Raw genomic sequence first — 22,203 nt, 5'->3', positions numbered from 1 at the left:
GCCGCGCGCTCTGACCCCGCGGCTCTCGCGAGACTTGCAGAGGGAGCTGACCTGGGAGCTGCATGGACCGGAGGTGAGAGAAGGGAGCTGACAGGAGCTGCAGGAAAGGGAAGTAAACGCTTCCTGCCAGCCCCCGGTACTTGTCTGTATTATGGCAATGTAAGTTGCCATAATACAGACAATTGACTCGAGTATAAGACGAGTTGGGGTTTTTCAGCACAAAAAATGTGCTGAAAAACTCGTCTTATACTCGAGTATATATGGTACCGTACTTTGTTTACTTGACATTCTACATGGAAGTTTTGTTAAAACTTCTCCTAAGTGGCATTTATGCACAAATGGCAAGGTATAATTTCCAATTTCACAAACTGTGAATCTCCTGGAGTTTAATTGCTCCTTTTTCATCTGTGGATCTACTCATTTGCAATGTTCCCAATATGCACATTGTTTTTTTTTTTGTACCACAAAAGATTAAAAAATAGTCTCCCTGCATTAATTTACTTGTGATCTAATTGATCTATCTTTGTATTTTTAAAAGCAGCCATTTGTTTTCTATGTGAAAAATGTGCACATCTCTTGGATTGTTTAGGATTAAATGTTACAAGGCAGGTTTGTTCATAGCAAAATCCCCCTCATAGCACACAATGGCTTTAGACAAAGACACTAAAAAGAGGAAACTCTGCCTGGTTAGGTTGCAGCAAATCAACCAAAAAACATACTGTCCCTGCAAGGCCTTCATAGAGACTGTAAATGTTTTCAACAGTACAGGATCCAACACGGAATTTGTCTGAAAAAAGGAATTCTGCAAACCTAGAAAAAATAAATAAATATTATTATTATTATTTTATTATGATTAAATATATAAATAAATAACTAAAGAATATACATAATTAGGTTACTTAAAGTAATGCTTACAAGGAAATAAAAAAAAATATTTTGGTAGTATGGTTAACTACTATCATATACATGATAAAATTAGTTTCATGATTAATGAAGAGTCATCGACATCAAATGTGAGTCTTTCACTTTAATAACCATTAATTCAAGTAAAATAATAGTGACTGATTGCATTGGTTTGTTCATAATTCTCTTGTTATTGGCTGTTGTATACTGTTTGCAAGCATATCCTTTCTTCACAAATTGCCAATATATCCTAATTTTACTCAATATTTTACCACTTATAGAGACTTCTCTAAACAGGGGTGTCCAAAAGGTATATCCCCAGATGTTTAAAAACTTCAGCTTCCATGATGCTTTGTCATTTTAAAGGCATACAAAGCATTATGGGAGTTGTTGTACAACATCTGGGGATCTACATTTTGGGCACCCCTGATATAAATCATTGTTCTGTACCACTAGTGTCTCAAATCTTCTAGCAGGGACCATAGGCTTCTTATCATGATATCTACAAATTATGTACAATAGAGTAGCAGATGGTTTAGTGCAGAGATCAGTATTAACAACTAAAAATATTTCTAGATAATGATAATGGCTACTTTAATTTACATGTTTAACAATGTTAGCACAGGTTTTTGTTGATTAACCATACATCCGATTAGGTAATTAATGCAGCATTTTTATGATGACATAGCATGTTTCTACATTTAGAGAGTAGAAGATGTCATGTGAAGGTATTGTCACGTTCACATAGAGTTTGATGGAGCTCAACTGCAGATTTCTGATTAATTAGATGTGAATGTGAGAAGTTGAGGAAATAAAGAGATGACAGTTCACCAGGGAGTTTACTGATACTGTGTCTTTAATATATTTGATTGAAGAAACATAGGTTCTGTATCTTTAAATATTTCAGGATTGCTGTGTGGATTCTTAGACTATCTTATACAATTGAATTGCAGCAATAAAATGAAGGAAGGTAATGCAGATTAACTTGCAGAGATTTGATTTAGCTTAATTGATAGAAAACATCTCATATGGAGGCAGAAAGGTTAATGAATAGGAATTACTCCTATAACGATAGGAGAATGTGCGAGCAGGCTGAAGCTTGAGAGCTCAGTAGTCAGGGGGAAAAGTTCGTATAACACAGTGAGGTAACTTAGGATTGAAGTTGGTCCCAGAGTGCCCTCCGGGGAGGTTCCGTGGAGAGAGGTCGAGAGGAGTCAAAGTGCTAGCCGTGGTCGAGGAAGGAGAAGGAGGTTAGTCGATTACGAGTCCGGTTCGGTACACAGGTAAGTTGTAGAGAAGAGTTGAAGCCGGTTAAATTCCGCGGTACGCTGTTCATTAATCCAGCGTCTGTTGCCTGGCGCGGTCGCATTATGTAGCGCAATGAGACCGCGTCAGAGAGGGGGTGTGGCTACAGTCCGTCAACCCGGAAGAGACAGGAATTACAGGTAACGGCCATGAAAGGTATCATGAAAATATTGGCGTCAGCTCAAGGTGTACCCAGTCACATCCTAATGCAGCTAGAGGTATATAACCTTGCTGTCTTTCCCACCAGCCTCCATTTAGTTACACCTTCACCCCACCCACTCAGTGACATATATTAACCAACCATGTCCCATTCACCAACCCAGTAACATGCCTATCAATAACCACCCTGTCAGATCTTATCCACCACCTATCTACCTGTTCACACACCATGACCACCTAGTCATATTGACTTACAAATCCACACATTCACTTAGATCCCCTGCATCCAACCTATACCAATGCAGACACATTCATTTACCCACTCACCAACAATTTCCTCACTGGCTCACATAATCACATTATACACAGGCTCCCGCACTAATAGCAGGCCTTTATACACAGATTATACACAGACCCTCATACACACTTTGTATACAGGCCCTCATGCGCAGATTATCAGACATCCCAAGTCTCCTGGTAGTTCCAGGAGACTCCCTGACACCCGCATACCATATGTTATATCCCAGAAATCACACACTGACATACAATGTATGTCAGATTGTTTGTGTTTGATTTTCAGGATATTATATGTCAAAAATGTATGCAGACGAAACTGTAATCTATGCTAGTAAACCTAATCTACCGCAGCTTCAGGCTGTGCTCCAAAACCAATTCACAGAGGTAGAAAAGTGGATAGCGGATAACAAACTCTTCCTAAACACTGACAAAACTGTTACAATGATCTTTGGAACTGTACCTAAATTACGTAAACTACAAAATCAACAACTGTGTGTCAGAACAAATTCAAATAGCACACTGACTGCAGTCTGCTCTTTTAAATATCTAGGTATGTTGCTAGACCCCAATCTATCCTTTGGCCTTCAAATTAAAAAAATATTTTCAAAACTTTACCCAAAACTAGGTGCCCTGTACAGAAACAAATCCTGCCTAAGCCCTACAGTAAGGAAACTGATAAGTTGTAAGTGCAACAAATGCTAATGCCATTCATTGATTATTGGGATGTAGTGTATGCACCCACACCGCAAACCCACCTTAAACTTAAAATGTTATATAATTCCTTCTGCCGCTTTGTACTAGAATGTAATTACTTTACCCACCACTGTGACATGTTAAAAGTGCTAAACTGGCTATCGCTGGAATCCCAACACACTCTTCATCTTTCCAGCCTTGTGCATAAAAGCATTTCTGTGAAACTCCCACCCTACCTGAGTAAATAAAATGCCCTCAACAAATGCCCCCTACTGATTCCTCACCCGATGATTATTACTGAATAGGGGCCCAGTCAGGTGCACCGGCCCTTTAAGAGCCTGACCAGGCCTCTGCAGTATCTGCCAGCCTGGAGGAAGTGATATCCTGTGATTTCACATTATGCATCACTTTTCAGATAATAACACATTGCTAAATCTACCTAATGTTCTTCTTTAAGGGAATACAATTCCTAGTTGCACACACTAATCAAATATGTTATGCCCATTTGTACTTGAAATTAGGCATGTGCATGGGAAACTTTTTCGTTTCCGTTTGGCATTCCGAAATTCGGGACTTCGGCAATTCGGCAACTTCGGAAATTCAGTAATTTCGGAACTTCGGGACCTCGGCAATTCGGCAATTCGGAACTTCGGCAACTTCAGCACTTCGGGACTTTGGAACGTCTCTTGCAGCCGCTTGATTGATAACTCCCTAATTCCCACGGTATTAGGGAGTTATCTGCCAAAAGACTGAAAGACCTAAATTGGTCTTTCAGCCAAATTTACTAATACTAAGTAAAAATTACTTAGTATTAGTAAATTGTGCCCATACTCGCTATACCGCGATACCGCGAGTAGGGGCATGTATATTAAAAAGTGAGCAGGCCCCTCCCGAGCCCCCACCTTTTAAACTAAAGGGGGGGCTATTGCCCCCCCCCGGCCCCCACCCCTGAGCGGCGGGTGGGGGCCCTAAAGTAAAATAATGGGGGGGACCTATTGTTCTCCCCCCCAGCCCCCACCCCTGAGTGGTGGGTGGGGGCCCTAAATTAGAATGAGGGGGCAGGACCTAATGTCCTCCCCCCTGGCCCCCACCCCTGAGCGGTGGGTGGGGCCCTAAAATACCAATTTAGGGGGGGGACCTAATGTCCTCCTCCCTGGCCCCCACCCCTGAGCGGTGGATGGGGGCCCCTAAAATACTAATTAGGGGGGACCTAATGTCCTCCCCCCTGGCCCCCACCCCTGAGCGGTGAGTGGGGGGCCTAAAATACTAATTAGGGGGGGACCTAATGTCCTCCACCCTAGCGCCCACCCCTGAGCGGTGGGTGGGGCCCTAAATAAAAAAAAGAACCCACCTCCCCGGGTGACTAGGGGTCCTCAAACCCCTAGTCACCTCTCTCCCCCCAAAAATGAACCCCTACCTACGCCCTTCACCCTAAAAATAATGAGGGGGGACCATTTAACTAAATACCTAAAAAAAAAAAAAAAACTTAACATTTGATATTTTCTTTTTTCTAAAACCTTCTTTTTTCAGCCCCCAAAAAGGCCAAATAAAAAGTCATAATAACCGACGCACTCTGATTGGTGGTTTTAAGCCATCCAATCAGAGTGCTCTGACAGGTAAATGAAGAGACTGACAGGTAAGACTCTACATTTACCTGTCACAGCACTCTGATTGGTTGGTTTGAAACCCACCAATCAGAGTGCTCTGTGTCATTTTACACAGCGTGGGAAAGTTCTTTGGAATTTTCCCACGCTGTGTAATTTGACTCATAACACTCTGATTGGTTACTTAATCCACCAATTAGAGAGTTATGAGTCAAATTTACCTGTCAGAGCACTCTGATTGGATGGCTTAAACCCACAAATCAGAGTGCTCTGAGCCTAATTGCAGGGCGGAGCAAGGCTTTATAAGCCTTGCCCCGCCCTGCAGAGCACAGTCTGCGCGGAGCCCTCGCCGTGTGAAGAAGGATTTTTTTTTTTGCACTCTTTTTTTTTTTTACGTGCGTCGGTTATTATGGCTTTTTATTTGGGCTTTTTTGGGGCTGAAAAAATAAGATTTTAGAAGAAAGAAAACATCAAATGGTAAGTTTTTTTGTTTTTTTTTCAGGTACTTAGTTAAATGGTCCCACCTCATTATTTTTAGGGTGAGGGGGGTAGGTAGGGGTTCATTTTTTGGGGGAGGGGGTTGACTAGGGGTTTGGGGACCCCTAGTCACCCTGGGGAGGGGGGGGTTATTTTTTTATTTAGGGCCCCCACCCACCGCTCAGGGGTGGGGGCCAGGGGGGAGGACATTAGGTCCCCCCTAATTAGTATTTTAGGGCCCCCACCCACCGCTCAGGGGTGGGGGCCATGGGGGAGGACATTAGGCCCCCCCCCCAATTAGTATTTTAGGGGCCCCCACCCACCGCTCAGGGGTGGGGGCCAGGGGGGAGGACATTAGGCCCCCCCTAATTAGTATTTTAGGGCCCCCACCCACCGCTCAGGGGTGGGGGGCCAGGGGAGGACAATATGTCCCCCCCTAATTAGTATTTTAGGACCCCCACCCACCGCTCAGGGCATTAGGACCTCCCCCTCATTCTAATTTAGGGCCCCCACCCACCGCTCAGGGATGGGGGCCAGGGGGAAGGACATTAGGTCCCCCCCAATTAGTATTTAGGGCCCCCACCCACCACTCAGAGGTGGGGACCAGGGGGGAGGACATTAGGTCCCCCCCATAACTTTACTTTAGGGCCCCCACCCACCGTTCAGGGGTGGAGGGCCGGGTGGGGCAATAGGTCACCCCTTCAGGTTAGGAAGGGGATTTTTTTTTTTACAGTGACATGCCCCTACTCACGGTATAGCAAGTAGGGGCATAATTTACTAATACTAAGTAATCTTTACTTAGTATTAGTAAAGCCTTTTTCAGCCTTTTAGTAGATAGCTCCCTAATACCGTGGGAATTAGGGAGTTATCTACTTATTCATTCCTGTCATTACACTGACTGGCCAAGTAACTTACATTTTATATGAATGTATGTTACTTGATTGTTGTAAGTGTTGCAAATGCTTACAGCTGAATCCTGGCTATGTTTGTATACTTTTTATGTAAAATTGGATACAGTGTAACATTCTTCTTCTTCCACTGGGTAAGTATATTAGTACTTAGGCAATACTGTGCTTCGGAACTTCGGCACGTCAGCACTTCAGAAATTCGGTAATTTCGGAACTTCGGGACCTCAGTAATTCGGCACTTCGGCTATTCGGACATTTGGAAGTACCCGAATGTCCGAATTGCCCGAAATTCGTCCGAATTCATATTCAGCCCGAAACGAATTGCACGTGTCTACTTGAAATCTTGCTCTATAGCTATATCATGACTGCATCCATCATGTAAGATTACTAACCTTTGTGCTCTGTAAATGTATTTGGAGTTACCAGTAATTCTGTAAAGTAATAAAAATACATAGGCACTGCCAGCAACTCCATGACAAATTCCAGGTCCTTTCTTCAACAAGCCTTTCTGCCAGGTTAACTCTCCACATCGGATACAAGAATCCAGATAGATTGGCTTTTTGGATAGTAGATATGCTTTGGCAAAAAGGTATGCAATACCTAGGGAAGACAGAAATGGACATTTTTTTTATAGCATATCTACCACATCGTTACCAAACAACTAATAATAATGTAAAAAGTTCAATTTCAAACAATTAACTATGTCTTCTCACAAGGACTGCAAAATTATTAAGGTTTACAATCTCAGTTAAACAAGTGTTCAGAAAGCTAACTGTGAATGCAGAAAAATGAGGCTGCTTGCTCTCCATTTGTATAGTCATGTTGGGTCAAAGTTCTCTTGAGGGCTGACTTGAACCAATTCATATATTAGTAAACAAACTTCTAACCTATTAGAAGGCAAAGCAGAATGAAACAAAAAAAAACATGTTGCTTTATTGTATCATATATAGCTATTTGTACTTTTCAAACACACCACAATTATTGTCTGTGGTGCTTTCTATCGCATGTCTTTGGCGACTGGATCTATTAAAAGAATTAAAGGATATGCATGTATAGTACTAATACATTCAGAGCTAGAAAACTTTTTCAAAGAAAAAAAAAACACCAACCAAAAAAAAGTAGTTGTCACAAAGGCAACCTTAAGTTGATGTGACCCTCCAATTATGCAAGTAAATGAAAACTAACAAATCACACACACACAGTGCCCAGCCAGCCAAACAAATAATATGTCTGATAATCCCCATTGGAGATGACAAAATAAAAGCATGCACATAAAATATTAGTATAGGTAAAAATTTAATGATCTGATCTAACAATGTATACATCACAAAAAAAAAAAAACTAGGTATAGCTCTTGATTAACATAAGTGTTCTATTATGCTTGGGAGGACAATGACTTCAGTTATGTGTTTTCTGTGTGAGCTATTTATTCCACCCCTGATTTCATACAACTCTTTACTAAAATCCTAGCTACAGTTGCTATAGTAACAGACAGAAAGCTGCCCATGTCTGTTTTCAACTCTAGTTTTTTTCAAGTAGGTCTGTCAGAGCATTCGGTTACAAAGAGTGAAGGTGCTGCTAAAAATTGGAATCACTATAGTTACTTAATCTTATGTAGGTCAAGTAGAATTCCCCTTGAAGCAAGTACGTTCATGCAATAGTGATAATTCTTAAGATGTTCTCTAACCGGCCACAGGTTCCAGTCGTATGTATTTTGAGGAAGTAAGGGGTCTGGGGGTCCACTCATGCCAGGAAAAATAGGCTGTTGTCTTTGTTCTCTGCATTGTGTCACTGAATGATGGGTGTTGAAGGTCCAACGTGTGTGAGGGTTAGTGAGATCCTTAGTGATCTTTCTGGCTGCAAGGGGATTTGTAACTGGAAGCATTGCTTATTCAACAAATACGTTATCAACAAAAGGTGACGCTTAACACTGTCATTGACGAATTTTGTTGTCAAATAAATATATGAATAGTATAAGGTGCAGCTGATAAAATGAGATGCATAGCTAACATGAACATATGAAAAAACAGTCCTGAAAACAGTTCCAAAAAACAATATGTGAATTTGCAGAATTATTTTCCATGAATTTGTTTGTATATTGTAGAAATATTTTGGAGACTGTAAAATGGAGAACCAAACTCTTGAGAGAGATCTAAACCTGTAGTACTCCTGTCAACAGTTTGGCTTACTAGGAAAGAGAGGTCTTTGTATGACCTCCCCTCAAATCCCAGCAATTATAACTAAAACAGTTAACAGTGCATCTTTATTCTATGAACTCCCTGAAGTCTGTCACTACTGCAACTGATGCCCCACATAGGTGTGACACCTCTACGTACAACAACCATCACAGAACCCCTTAAAGATGTTATAGCTCAGTCATCTGTGTGAGGTCTCAATCAATTCATAAACATCATTCTACTTTGAATTAATTTATTAATAAACAGAGAGATAAAGAATGTTTTGTAAAGCTTTTAAATGAAAAAAAGCACATGCTTGTACATTCATCTCCCCACCCGTCTCCCCCTTGCCTTCTGCTTCTCCTTATTGTAAACAAGATTGCTTATCATACAATTTCCCATGTTTACACATCCATTCACAGGAGTATCACTAGGATATCCAATATCTGAATCTGGTGGCTCTTTCAATTTATCTGCAGCTATTTACCCCTGCTAGGTCTTTTACTAATAAAAAAAATGACTAATATAATGTCTCTCTATGTGCTAGTGTAATTTAAGGTACATTTCTGTAACTTTTGGTGCAAGGAGATGTGTCTTTTCCCAATGAAATATCCATATGATGTTAACAGGATTCAGAACCAATTCGTTGTTTTAGCTGCTTCTGCAGGTTTTGGGTATAAGAATCATACATAGTCCTTTACTGCTGGTGTTGTACCCACCACACATCTATCGATTCTATTTTCTCAGAAATCACTCTGACCCGTGTGTTTGTATTTATTGGTGGCGTCAGTAAGATGGCTGATATTGTGAATAGCCATAAGCTCCCTCGAATGCTAAGAGCTTAAAACAGAACTATTGGAAGGCTAATCTAGAGCAGATAAACATACACTAGAAACCGTGGAAAATGATACTCTGAAACAAGACTATTGAAAATAAACAGGGTTATTTACTAAAGTTTTAAGCCACAGTAGCTGCACTGGAAGCAAAACTGATTAGAGAATTTTCCAGTTCAGCTAACTTTTTTTTACATCTCTTATTCTTTTTCTTTTCCATTCTCTAGATTACCAATATCAAAACATATTTGACAGGAAAATTTGCATACTGAATGTTATACATATATAATTATCAACAAACTTTAGTGTAAAGTAGTTATATATAAATACTTACAAAAATAAAATATCCAGTGAAATCAGTATTAAGTTATATAATATGTAATAACCCCTCCCTCCACCCACCCATTGTTGTCGATAGGGGAGTTGTCGCTCTGTTTACCTTAACCTTATTTTTCATAATTTATACTGTATTGTTCTACTCGGGCTTCAACTTATCTAAATACAGTCCCAATGTTTTGTTTTGCCTCTGATTGGTCCACCTTCCTCTCTCCATTTTTATTTGGTAGAGTAACTGTACTTCTACTTCAGACCAATGGGGTATATCTGGTATATTTCAATGTCTAGTAATAGTACGTTTTGTCGCCCTTATTATATGGATTATAAAATCTCGCTTATATTTTGTCAATGTATACAATTCCATATGTAATAGGAAGATTTCTGGACTAAAGGCAAGATTTACATCGCAATAAGAAACAGTTTTTTTTCTTATCATCTCCAAAAAAGGTGTAAGTGTAGACAAGTCCACCACACATGAAAAAAGTCTCCTCTATATATCCCACATCTCCAGCATATATCTGATACTGTTGAATACATTGTATCCATTATTGAGGGCACTCTATACCACCTATTCATGATCTTGAAGTTAATTTTCTGTTATATTCAAAAAATTTAATATTTTATTAACATAATTTAAAGAATAGAGACAGTCTTTTTTTTCTATTGGTACCTTTAAATCTTGTTGCCATTTTTCTATAGATTTTATAATACCAAAACCCTCTATTTCTTCTACTAATTTTCTACAATGTGTAAGTAATTTCCTGTCATCTTTTTTTCGAAAGCATATTTATTAATCTATCGATTTGACCCTTTCTCCTTCATATAAATTTTTATTTATATATCCTTTCGCTCTTAAGAAATTAAAGATTTCTCTGTCTGGTAGGTTGCATTTATGTTGTAATTTATTAAAAGACATGATTTCTTTATGAGCAACTATGTCATCTATTCTATGGATACCCAGTTCTTTCCAACTATCTAACTGTATATTTATAATATTGAATTTGAGAGTTTCTATTTGATTTAGAGCAATTACTTTATTTTTCAGACCCAGTCTATTTTTTAACTGATTCCAATTTTGAGTTATGTCAAGAATAACTTTCGATGATACTGATCTTCCCTGTTTATTCTTTTTCTCTTTCTTCTCATCTATCAAGTCCCCATCCCTCCTTGTGTTGGTTTTAACATAATAGTTTAATATTTATGCTTGGCAGTTAACCTTGCCATACAAACTTCCTACATCCTGCCATTTTTAATCAACTTATTGGCATATTAAGAGGGATTAGTCTAAAAAGATATATCCATCTAGGCAGAACATAGGATTTCAACACGTTTACACTATCCCACCAAGAAATTTAATTATTTTTCCATTCCATAACATTTTTGTTAGTTTGTTTTAATAAGGGTAAAACGTTTAGTTCAATTGGAAAGTTTAGTTCAATTGTGGTGAATTGGATCCCAAGGTAATTTAAGGAATTTATGGCCCACTTAAATCCATATTGTTTATCAAGGTATCTTTTTTCATCCTCTGCTATGAATCTCTCAAGAGTAACTGATTTCTCATGATTCAATTTATATCCTGAAATTGCTGAGAATTGTCGGATGATACACATTAAAGCTTTCATAGAATTAATTGGATTTCTGAAGAGTTAAAATCAAATCATCCCCATATAAGTTTAACTTGAAATATGTCTGATGGAATCCAAAACTTTTTATATCTTTATTTTCCCTTATAGCTATTGCAAGTGGTTCTACGGTTATTATATACAATAATGGGGACAATGGGCAGCCCTGTCTAGTGTCATTTCCAATGGAAACCACCCAGAGCTGAACCCATTGCCCACCACCCTTGCTCTGGGATTTGTATACAATGCCATAATAGCATCTAAGATAAGTCCGTCTAGTCCAAATGATTTTAAAGAGGTTTGTAAGTAACTCCATCTGACCCTGTCAAATGTCCACTGATTCTTTTACCAAAATATTTTGTAAAGAAACATGTCTTGTCCTTTAGAATCTTTTTTTTTTTTTTTTTTTTTTTAAGGAAATGGTAAAATATCCCTTAAAGTATACTCTACTCCTTAGTTGTGTAATTTCTGTTTGGTTTTTCAAGATTAGGGTTATAGTTGTGTTTGTTTGTTTGTTTTTAAATGGCAGGGATTACTTTAGTGGTGGATTATTTAATCTTTGGTTATAAATTTCACATAGTTTAAACTTCATCTTTTAAAAAAAAAAAAAAATTGCCAGTTTTAAATCAGATAAGATGAAGGTTTAACAAACATTATCAATATATTTCTTGTATCATATAGCATAGCTTTGCAATTTGTAATTAATGTTTTCTATATCCTACACATTTTGATATCTATGGAAAAAAATTATGTTCTTTTATGGGTCATTTATCAGCTTACCTTTGGTAAAGACCCATAATACTCAACATAATACTGTATATATTCATTCTGCACATGGACATGTATTTTTTATAACCCCTTTTGTTTTATTCTATTGTCTTTCTTTCACCACCCGTCCTCAAATAAATGCTTTATTGTAATATGTCCATTCACTCTCCACCCAATATGCAAAGGCAAAACCTGAAAGACATGTTCTCTGGTTTAATGTTACATATTGAATTAAAAGCGTGGGTAGAATATTACCACCCAGTCCTCAAGGCACATTAATATCCAGGATTTGTCAGTATTCACACTGGAAAATAAAGGGGAAATGCCTAAATCCTCAACTGTTTGAGTGCCTGGAGGACTGGGTTAACAACCTAAAAAACTAGAATTGTACCTACATAAAAGAGTAAATAAATATTAACCTGGGGCTCCATGACACCAGTGGACAAGTTCATTCTCTCGTTCTATCACTCCACCAAGTTCTGGTGGCCAGTTACAGTTTTGTTCTTGGTTCACAAGAAAGTCAACACTTTGCCAAACAAGATCTCTGTCTGCAGGCTGGAGATAGTCCTGGTAGGAAAGCAGTATTTGAAGAATAGATGACAGACCATGAGCTGCACCTGCAAAATTAGATTTAAAAATATTAATACGTATGGTTGGATAAAAACAGGCAGATGGTTTTGCATGTAATCTGGAGGTATGTTTAGATAATCAGTGCCTTGCTTCATTATTTATCCCAATTAAAAAATGTCAACTTTTTGTTGGATTAAATCCTGGATGCATACTGGATTTAGTTTCTTTTTTTCTCTTTTCGATATATACAACACATTAAACACTTTGAAAGTGCAAATTATTTTTACGGAGACATAAGTGTTAATTATACGAAAAACAAACAAAAAAAAAAAAACACAGTTCGCTTTATGCTACCAAAACAGCTCTGATGCATTGAGGCATGGACTCCACAAGTTGTCTGAAAGTTTCCTGTGGTATCAGGCCCCAAGCCATTAGCAGCAGATACTTTAAGTCCTGAAGGTTGCAAGGTGGGGTCTCCATGGATTGGATTTGTTGTTCCAGCACATCTCACATATACTCAATCGGATTGAGATCTGGGAAATTTTGTGGCCAAGGCAACGCCTTAAACTCTTTGTCATGTGCCTAAAACCATTCCTGAACAGGTTTTGCAGTGTGGCAGGGTGAATTATCCTGCCCCTGCCACCAGGGAACACCATTGCCATGAAGGGGTATCCGTGGTCTGCAACAATCTCTAGGTAGGTGGTACATATCAAAGTAACATCCTCAGAACCCAACATTTCCAACAGAACATTGTCCAGAGCATAACACTGTCTGCGCCAGCCTGCCTTTTCCCATAGTGCATCCTACTACCATCTCTTCCCCAGGAAAATTATGCACACACACCTGACCACACCTGATCTAAAAGAAAATATGATTAATCAGATCATTGCTTCATTCTTCTTCCATTACTCCGTGGTCCAGTTTTGACACACATGTCCCCACCAAAGGCACTTTCAGTGGTGGACAGGGGTCTTAATGGGTACTCTAAGCTGTTTGCAGCTATGCAGCCCCATACGCAGCAATCTTCGATGCACTGTGTGCTCTGACACCTTCTTGGCACACTTGTCAGCTACAGTAGCTCTTATCCGTGATCGGTCCAGACAAGCTAGCTCCACGTGAGCTCATGTTCTCCACGTGAGCTCATGACCTGATGCCAATTTACCAATTGTTTTTCCTTGAACCACATTTGGTAGGTACTGCGTATATGGAACAACCTCACAAGACTTGCTCTTTTGGAGAAGCTCTGCCCCAGTTGTCTAGCTATCACTGTTTGGCACTTGTCAGAGTCAATCAGATCATTTTGCTTGTCCTGCTTCCAACACATGAAATTCAAGAACTTACTGTTCACTTGCATTCTAATATATCCCACCCCTTGACAGGTGCCATTGTAACAACATAATCAATTGTATTCACTTCACCTATCAGTGGTTTTAATGTTGTGGCTGATCAGTGTTTTATTAAATGGGTTTTAAATGTTGCTGGACCTGATAAGCTGCTCTTCTCATAGGGACAGAAGCGACGATTTAACCATATAGAGGTTAGTAATATTTTCCTTAATCTCCAACAGAAGGATGCATTTCAGATAAGTACATGAAAGAAGATAAAACCTGAAGGTTTGATTAGTTTGCACATGGTCAAAGGAAGTGACTCACTCTAAATATTTGGTGAAATTGTTATGTAAAACTAAGTCTCCTTAACATCAAGGATTATCACAGGGTACAGCTGTTATAAATGTTTTGATTTGTTTTTCCTTTGATGTAATTTCTTTGCACTGATTATCTCCCTCAAAAATTATCTGATATAAAAAATTCACTTATAAAAAATAAGTGATCAGTGATTTTAGTAGCTTGGCCTACAAGAATAAAATAAGCTACATTCATTTGTTGACTTTCATTTGTATATCTATTTCTCACCTAAATATTCTGTCCCATAATATGCATACATAAGAGGAAATGGTTTTCTTTTCTTCCGTGAATATGGCTTGGGAGATGGACTTGATCTGTGCTGCATTCAACACCTACACAAGGAATACATTAATATTTAGGTATATTTTATATATAATTTATACAATAAAAATGATAGCTTATCATGATAATGTATAACATATATGTAGTTCTTGCTCCACATGAAAACTTCACATTACATCTAATTTTTTAACATGCCTCCAAATTGCATTTAATAAGCAGGGTCCAAATTGTGTCCAAATTTTAGATTAATATATAACTCTGCGAACTTTCTCATAAAGATTTAACCCCTTAACCCCTTAAGGACACATGACATGTGTGACATGTCATGATTCCCTTTTATTCCAGAAGGTTGGTCCTTAAAGGGAAACTCCAGTGCCAGAAAAACGATCCATTTTTCTGGCACAGGAGGGTTCCTCTCCCTCCCACCCACCAATCCCCGGTTACCTGGGACAGCGGCGATGTCCCTCGCCGCTGTCTCCGCCTCCGCGACGCTCCTCCTTGTGATTGCGTCGGCCGGTGGGCGAGACTGATCTCGCCCACCGGCCAAGGAGACCTAATGCGCATGCGTGGAAATGCCGCGCATGCGCATTACGTCTCCCCATAAGAAAGCATTGAAAAATAATTTCAATGCTTTCTTATGGGGTTTTGAGCGACACTGGAGGTCCTCACACAGCGTGAGGACGTCCAGCGACGCTCTAGCACAGGTTTCCTGTGCTAGAACCCAGGAAGTGACCTCTAGTGTCTGTCTAGTAGACAGCCACTAGAGGTGGAGTTAACCCTGCAATGTAATTATTGTAGTTTATGAAAAACTGCAATAATTACACTTGCAGGGTTAAGGGTAGTGGGAGTTGGCACCCAGACCACTCCAATGAGCAGAAGTGGTCTGGGTGCCTGGAGTGTCCCTTTAAGGGGTTAAGGACCAAACTTATGGAATAAAAGGGAATCATGACATGTCACACATGTCATGTGTCCTTAAGGGGTTAAAAGGTGTCAAAACACACATATATTAGTCATAAATTCAAACTCCCAGCACTCTTGGGTATATGCTTTGGTCCAAATGTATAAATAAATATATAAGAAACTAAACAAAACAATAGTAAACTACACACCAATCTGCACTTTTAAATAAAATATGTTTTCTGTAACACTATATTGACTTTTAAAATGTTAGCCCACCTGCCAACATCAAGGTGCATCTTTTAGGTGAATCCTATGCTAAGTTTCTATATTAGAGCAAACCTCCATTGAGACAAACATTGCACAGCCAAACTGGAAGTAGAACTGACATATTGCAAGATGACTTTCTATTGGGGGTTGTACAGACATGGAACAGTGTTGCACTAATTTGCACTGGTCAGTTCTTCTGTTATGTTTTTGAACTATTCTATTCTATTATTCATAGATTGTCTGTCCTGCCTGCCTACAGTCATAATGGTAGTCACTAAATAGCATATCACAGGAAATTAATAAGAGAAAAAGACAGAACAAAGCAGGACCAGACTAGAAAACAGTAGTTTTAGAGAATGCCTCTAGTGGCTGTCTACCAGTTTGTCCATACTTAAAGGGAAACTCCACTGCCCAAAACAAAATCACTGATATATCCACACCTAAATGCATGCATCCAATTATGTGTTTTTTTCATTGGGGGTATAGCTAAAAACAGCTTGTATAAAGTATAAAGTACAGGTTTCTCATCTAAAAAGCCTTTGCAAGTTCTTCCCTTCCATCCCCATCCAGACTTTCTTGTGGCTGTCCAATCACAGGCTTCCCAATACAGCTCAATGAGACGTCTTTGCAAATCTGGGCAATTTCCTGCTTTTTAGGTTTAGCAAAACTTCAGGAAGAAAAAGGACCAAATGTCTGATTGACCTCCAGTCAGTATAACAAAGTTAATTTAAAAAAAGTGCTAATTTCTATTGAAATGATTGTGCAATATCCATATCTATATTTATCTCTGTCTGACAGACATACGCCCTCATTGATGCATACACTGACATACATTCACTGACCGATACACAGTCATTGGCACACACACTTACTGACACTCACATTCACTGACGGACACACACATTCACTGACAGACACACATATACACTCTCTGACAAACACACATACTCTTTGACAGACACACATACAAGCACTTATACACTCTTACTGACAAACACATATACATTCTTACTGACAAACACACATACTATTTGACAGACACACATACACTGTCACTGACAAACACAGATACACTCACTGACAAGCACACACACATACACACTTACTAACTTTGGGAGTGCTGGCATGGAGTCTCTATTTCCATGGGGTCCAGTGGGGCTACTGGACTGAGTGGCTGGCGTGCGGGCGTACAGTGCAGGCAGTGAGGGAGCAGTGATCTCCTTCGCGCGCCTCTTAGTGATGTCGGAGTGATGTCATATTCCGGTTCTGGCATCACTGCGGTGCACGTGAGCAGGAGAGAGCTCAGAGGAGAGTGCTCCCTGGCCGCTACCTCAATAATCAGCTCTTGCCAGACTTGGGATAGCCCAAGATGGCCAGATCCTGGCTCCCTCAGGACAAGAGGCTGGCAAGGCATGTGCCAGGGCGTTTGTGGGGTGGCTTTTTTTGCCGCCTCCCTTAAAGTGCCGCCCAAGGCAAATGCCTTGCCAGCCTCACTGTAGATACAGCGCTGATACTGGGGACTTGCAACTGTAATACTTTTCATAAAGAAAGTTTGAAATCAATCCTTCTGAGTGAGATGTCCTCTCATCTACTTTGCACCATGGCACAAAGCAGTGAAGAAGACAGCCAAGAAGGTGCAATGCACAGGGTTATTTATTAAAATACAAATGACCGAACATGTTAAAACAATCTGGCTATGTACATGGCCCTTTGGAATGCAACTCCTCACCCAAGGGTGGATGGGCTCTAAATAATTTTACAATGGGGGGATGAACATGTGATTGACCAACCCCCTCAAACTACAATCACCTCTACATGGCAGCTATTAAGATCTTCAATACCTGTAAAAAAAAAGAAGAAGATATATATATATATATATATATATATATATATATATATATATATTCCTACCATTTGGTATCTCGTCATAGGTAGTTATGATATATTTCGTAACAACTTCAAAGGTTGAAATCTTCTTTCTTGTAATTTTTCTTATCTTTAGCCCCAAAATAGGACCACATTTAAAAAAAACATAATCCCACTGTACAACTCTTGAAAAAAAATAAAAAAATGACAGAATTCTTGAGAAAAGTGAGACTTGCCTGTTAGAGTGCCTTGAGCGGTTGGCAGAGTTCTTGATGGCTGAAGACTGATTTGCTTTTTAGTGTTGTGTTATTGAATTTTTCAATCTGATCTTTTTTTTTTGTTGCAATAATAGTTTTTTCTTTCAAGATTTCAGTTGTGGGGTTGTGCTGTTTTTTTGGTTTTTTTTCAATGGTGGGGGCTGGTATGGGACTTTAGATCCCCCCTTAATATTATAATAGCCCCCTCCCACCATTAATGGGTGTGGACATTACGCCTTACCTTTTAGTAAGTAGCTTTCACCTGCTGACCACAAGTGGAGGCAGGAGGGGACATAAGGATGTGCCCCCCCACTGTTTTGTTTTTTTAAATGTATTAGCCCCAGTGATCTGTAAACTGTCCATCCCCCCATTTTTAAATTGAGGATTAGGTACAAGTACCTAGAGAACATCCAGGTACAGGTAAGTTCATAAACAGTCCAGAACCTTAATACTATAATAGTATTCTGTTGCTGTAGAACACAGAGTAGTATATGTAGCAAACTGGAAAGGGTTTTGAATAGAGCCTAGGAAAACTAGTTTTCTGCCATTTTGCCATGCAATGCAACAGGGTTCTGAATATGTAAGGCCAAGACATAATGGCATAATGTTATTTTGTCCATGATGGAAATTTTAAAATCTGTCCGTTATAAATTTTTCAACCAGCGTCTTTGGCCCAAATTATGCAATTGAGTTTCTAGTTCAGTAGAATTCACTGTTTAATAAATACAGCCTTAAAATATAATAAAACAAAATAACAAAGTAAACAAATATCATTCCAAAATAAAAAAAAGACATCAAAGACAATTATACAATTACATATTTTGTTTACTACCTAATCTTTGATCCTGTATCTACAGTCTAAATGCTATGTCCTTTGAAACTCCATCATTTTATTGTTACCAAAGGCTTCAGAAGCTAAGCATAGCTTTATCATAAAAGCACATCTTAATAATTGACTCTTATCTGAAGTAAATACTTGCAATATCACAAAGGCAAACACTAAATAGCTTGCCAATTTCACATCAAGGCTTAAAAAAGATTTCTTATATACTGAGACTGAGCTAGCGCTTCTATTAGGCCAATTATACAGTTGCCTAAGGCGCTCTGTGAGAGGGGGTGCCCGCAGAGGCTGTAATAATCATCTGAATCTCCCATTAGAATGTGCTGGCCGTGTTCAGTCAAATAAAAACCCCGCCCCCTGTGCCTGCCCCTCACTACTCCTGACCTCCTTGTAGTAATGCTTCTTGCTTTCAACAAAGCATTTTTGCTGCCATAGTAACTCCGCCTGTTACCGAGTAAACTAGCAGAAGCCAAACACAGAGAGATGGATGCAGGTCTTCAGGAAGTAAGAAGTCTTTATTAACATACCGATAGGGCCTCAGATGAACTCCTGTTCCAAAAATATCTGAGAGCCCAATACATGGTGTACATTCCTTATATAGCACTATAACTCCTCCCATTAATAGCTACACCCACATACACCTTTAACCAATACATGAGCAGAATATAGACTTGTACATCTGGTCAAACCACATGGCCCATCCAAGACAAAGGAAATAAGTGCAATTTCAGTTCCTGCATTCCTGCACATGCTCAGTACATTGATGACAGTATCCTAGCTACGTGTAGCTAACTAACTGAAACAACATACACATATGCCACATGGAAATCGTGGCCTACTAAATTTACATTCACCAAAATTCCACCACACGCCCACAACACACTAATCCTGCCCCTTTCATATCCAACTCCTCCTTTCTCCTCCCCAGCCATTTTAACCAAACCTATTAGGCTTGGATCAGTGTGCAGTGTGTGCAGGCCCGGACTGGCCATCGGGCCGCGGTGGCCATGGGCCGAGGCCGGCAGGGGAAGGTCCCAGGATCTCCCCTGTCGGTCTATGCTGGGCCGGCACTATCCTAGCGCCGGCCCCGCTGTATTCCATGTTGGACCGGTGAGGAGATCAAAGATCTCCTTACCGGCCCACTTTAATAGACCTGCGGCTGGGGAGGGAGGGAGAGGACCTGGCGGAGCTCTATCTTGCAGCTCCGCCGGGTTCCTCTTGCGAGATCCGGATCGTTGCCATGGCAACGACCGGATCTCGCGAGAGTGAACTCTAGCCCGAAGGCTAGAGTTCACTCACCCACTGGACCACCAGGGATGATGTGCGACTGCCGGTCCCCCCCACCTCTCCTTGGTACCACCGTGCCGGTCCCCCCCTCCCAGGGTAAAGGTAAGAAGGGAGGGGGGGACATAATGCCTTCTGATTAGTTTTTTTTTTTTTTTTACCACCCCCAACACAAAATCCCTTTTAACATGCACACACAGCACACACAGCACTCTCACACAGCACTCTCACACACAGCACTCTCACACACATCACACACAGCACTCTCACACACATCACACACAGCACTCACACACACAGCACACACAGCACTCTCACACACAGCACACACACACACATCACACTCAGCACCCACACAGAAATCACACTCAGCACCCACACAGAAATCACACACAGCACCCACACAGAAATCACACACAGCACCCTCACACACAAATCACACACACTGCACCCTTAACCCCTTAAGGACACATGACGTGTGTGACATGTCATGATTCCATTTTATTCCAGAAGTTTGGTCCTTAAGGGGTTAAACACAGCAGCCTCACACACAAATCACACACACAGCACCCTTAAACACATCACACACAGCACCCTCACACACATACACAGCATCCTCACACACAGCATCCTCACACACAGCATCCTCACACACAGCATCCTCACACACAGCATCCTCACACACAGCCCCCTCACACACATCACATACAGCACCACTCAAACACAGCATCCATCACACACACATACTGCACCCTTCACATACACACTACACCTCTCACAGACACCCACTGCACCCCTCACACATACACACAGATCCCCAACACACACACACACACACAATACTTCCAAACATATTTATATTATATATATATATATATATACACACACAGCACTCCCACACACATCACACATAGCACTCTCACACACAGCACTCTCACACATCACACACAGCACTCTCACACTCAGCACTCACACACACAAATCACACTCAGCACCCACACACACAAATCACACTCAGCACCCACACACACAAATCACACTCAGCACCCACACACACAAATCACACTCAGCACCCTCACACGCAAATCACACACACTGCACCCTTAAACACAGCAGCCTCACACACAAATCACACACCCAGCTCCCTTAAACACATCACACACAGCACCCTCACACACATACACAGCACCCTCACGCACAGCACCTTCACACACAGCACCCTCACACACATCACACACAGCACCATTCAAACACAGCATCCATCACACACACATACTGCACTCTTCACATACACACTACACCGCTCACAGACACCCACTGCACCCCTCACACATACACACAGAACCCCAACACACACACACACAATACTTCCAAACATATTTATATTATATATATATATATATATATATATATATATATATATACACACACACACACTACAGCACCCCTCACACACATACTGCACCCCTAAACACATTACATTCCAGACACACACTAGATCCCTTACCCAACTCTGGATCATATACATCCCTATATACACTCCGATTCCGTTATATACACACACTCACTAGATCTCCTACACATTCTGGGTCCTTCAAACACACACTAGACTCCTGTATACACACACACACACTACATTCCTAACATACAGACTCTGGATCCCTTATACATACACTAGATTAATTGTAAACAAACACATGCTACACCCCAAAACACACACTCTCTACAACCTCTACAAACACTACATCACCTATATACACACACACACACACTATAGCCTGTATGCACACACTTACTACATCCCCTATACACACATTCTCTACAGCCCCTAGCCACATATGCATTACATTACACCACAAACACAACACGACTAAAACCGACCTTATTACACAATACCACACCACAATCAGCTCACTCTACACACACGCAATACCACAAGCAGGGTCCAAACACACGCACAATACTCTTTCCTGGCCCTTTTGTCTCCTGGTATCCATATATAGAGACACCAGAGACAAGTTGCAAGGAAACACAGTGCAAGCATGTTATTAAATGTGCTTGCACTGTGCAGAACAAATACAGGGCATTTTTTCTCATGCTAGAGCTCTTTAGCAGAGCTCTGCCCTGGAAGAGCATTGACCCAACGCTCACTTTGAGAGAGGGCGTGTT

At 40.3% G+C, this 22,203-nt stretch overlaps 1 protein-coding gene across 1 annotated transcript in view; it reads right to left on the bottom strand.

The window, feature by feature from the left end:
- Positions 1-471: 471 nt before the first annotated feature.
- The window catches only part of LANCL3 (LanC like family member 3), a 114,812-nt gene continuing 93,080 nt past the window's right edge, over positions 472-22,203 (bottom strand). Inside the window, exons 3-7 of the mRNA XM_063444620.1 lie at positions 21,805-21,829; positions 14,566-14,645; positions 12,502-12,699; positions 6,739-6,946; positions 472-810 (exon numbers count right to left, since the gene is read on the bottom strand). Of these exons, the coding sequence (XP_063300690.1) occupies positions 651-810; positions 6,739-6,946; positions 12,502-12,699; positions 14,566-14,645; positions 21,805-21,829 (671 nt within the window). The 3' untranslated portion in view covers positions 472-650. The remainder of the gene's footprint in view (positions 811-6,738; positions 6,947-12,501; positions 12,700-14,565; positions 14,646-21,804; positions 21,830-22,203) is intronic.

The sequence above is a fragment of the Pelobates fuscus genome, chromosome 1, assembly GCF_036172605.1.
Source record: "Pelobates fuscus isolate aPelFus1 chromosome 1, aPelFus1.pri, whole genome shotgun sequence".
NCBI lineage: Eukaryota > Metazoa > Chordata > Amphibia > Anura > Pelobatidae > Pelobates > Pelobates fuscus.
This window is presented reverse-complemented; position numbering and strand designations above follow the sequence as displayed.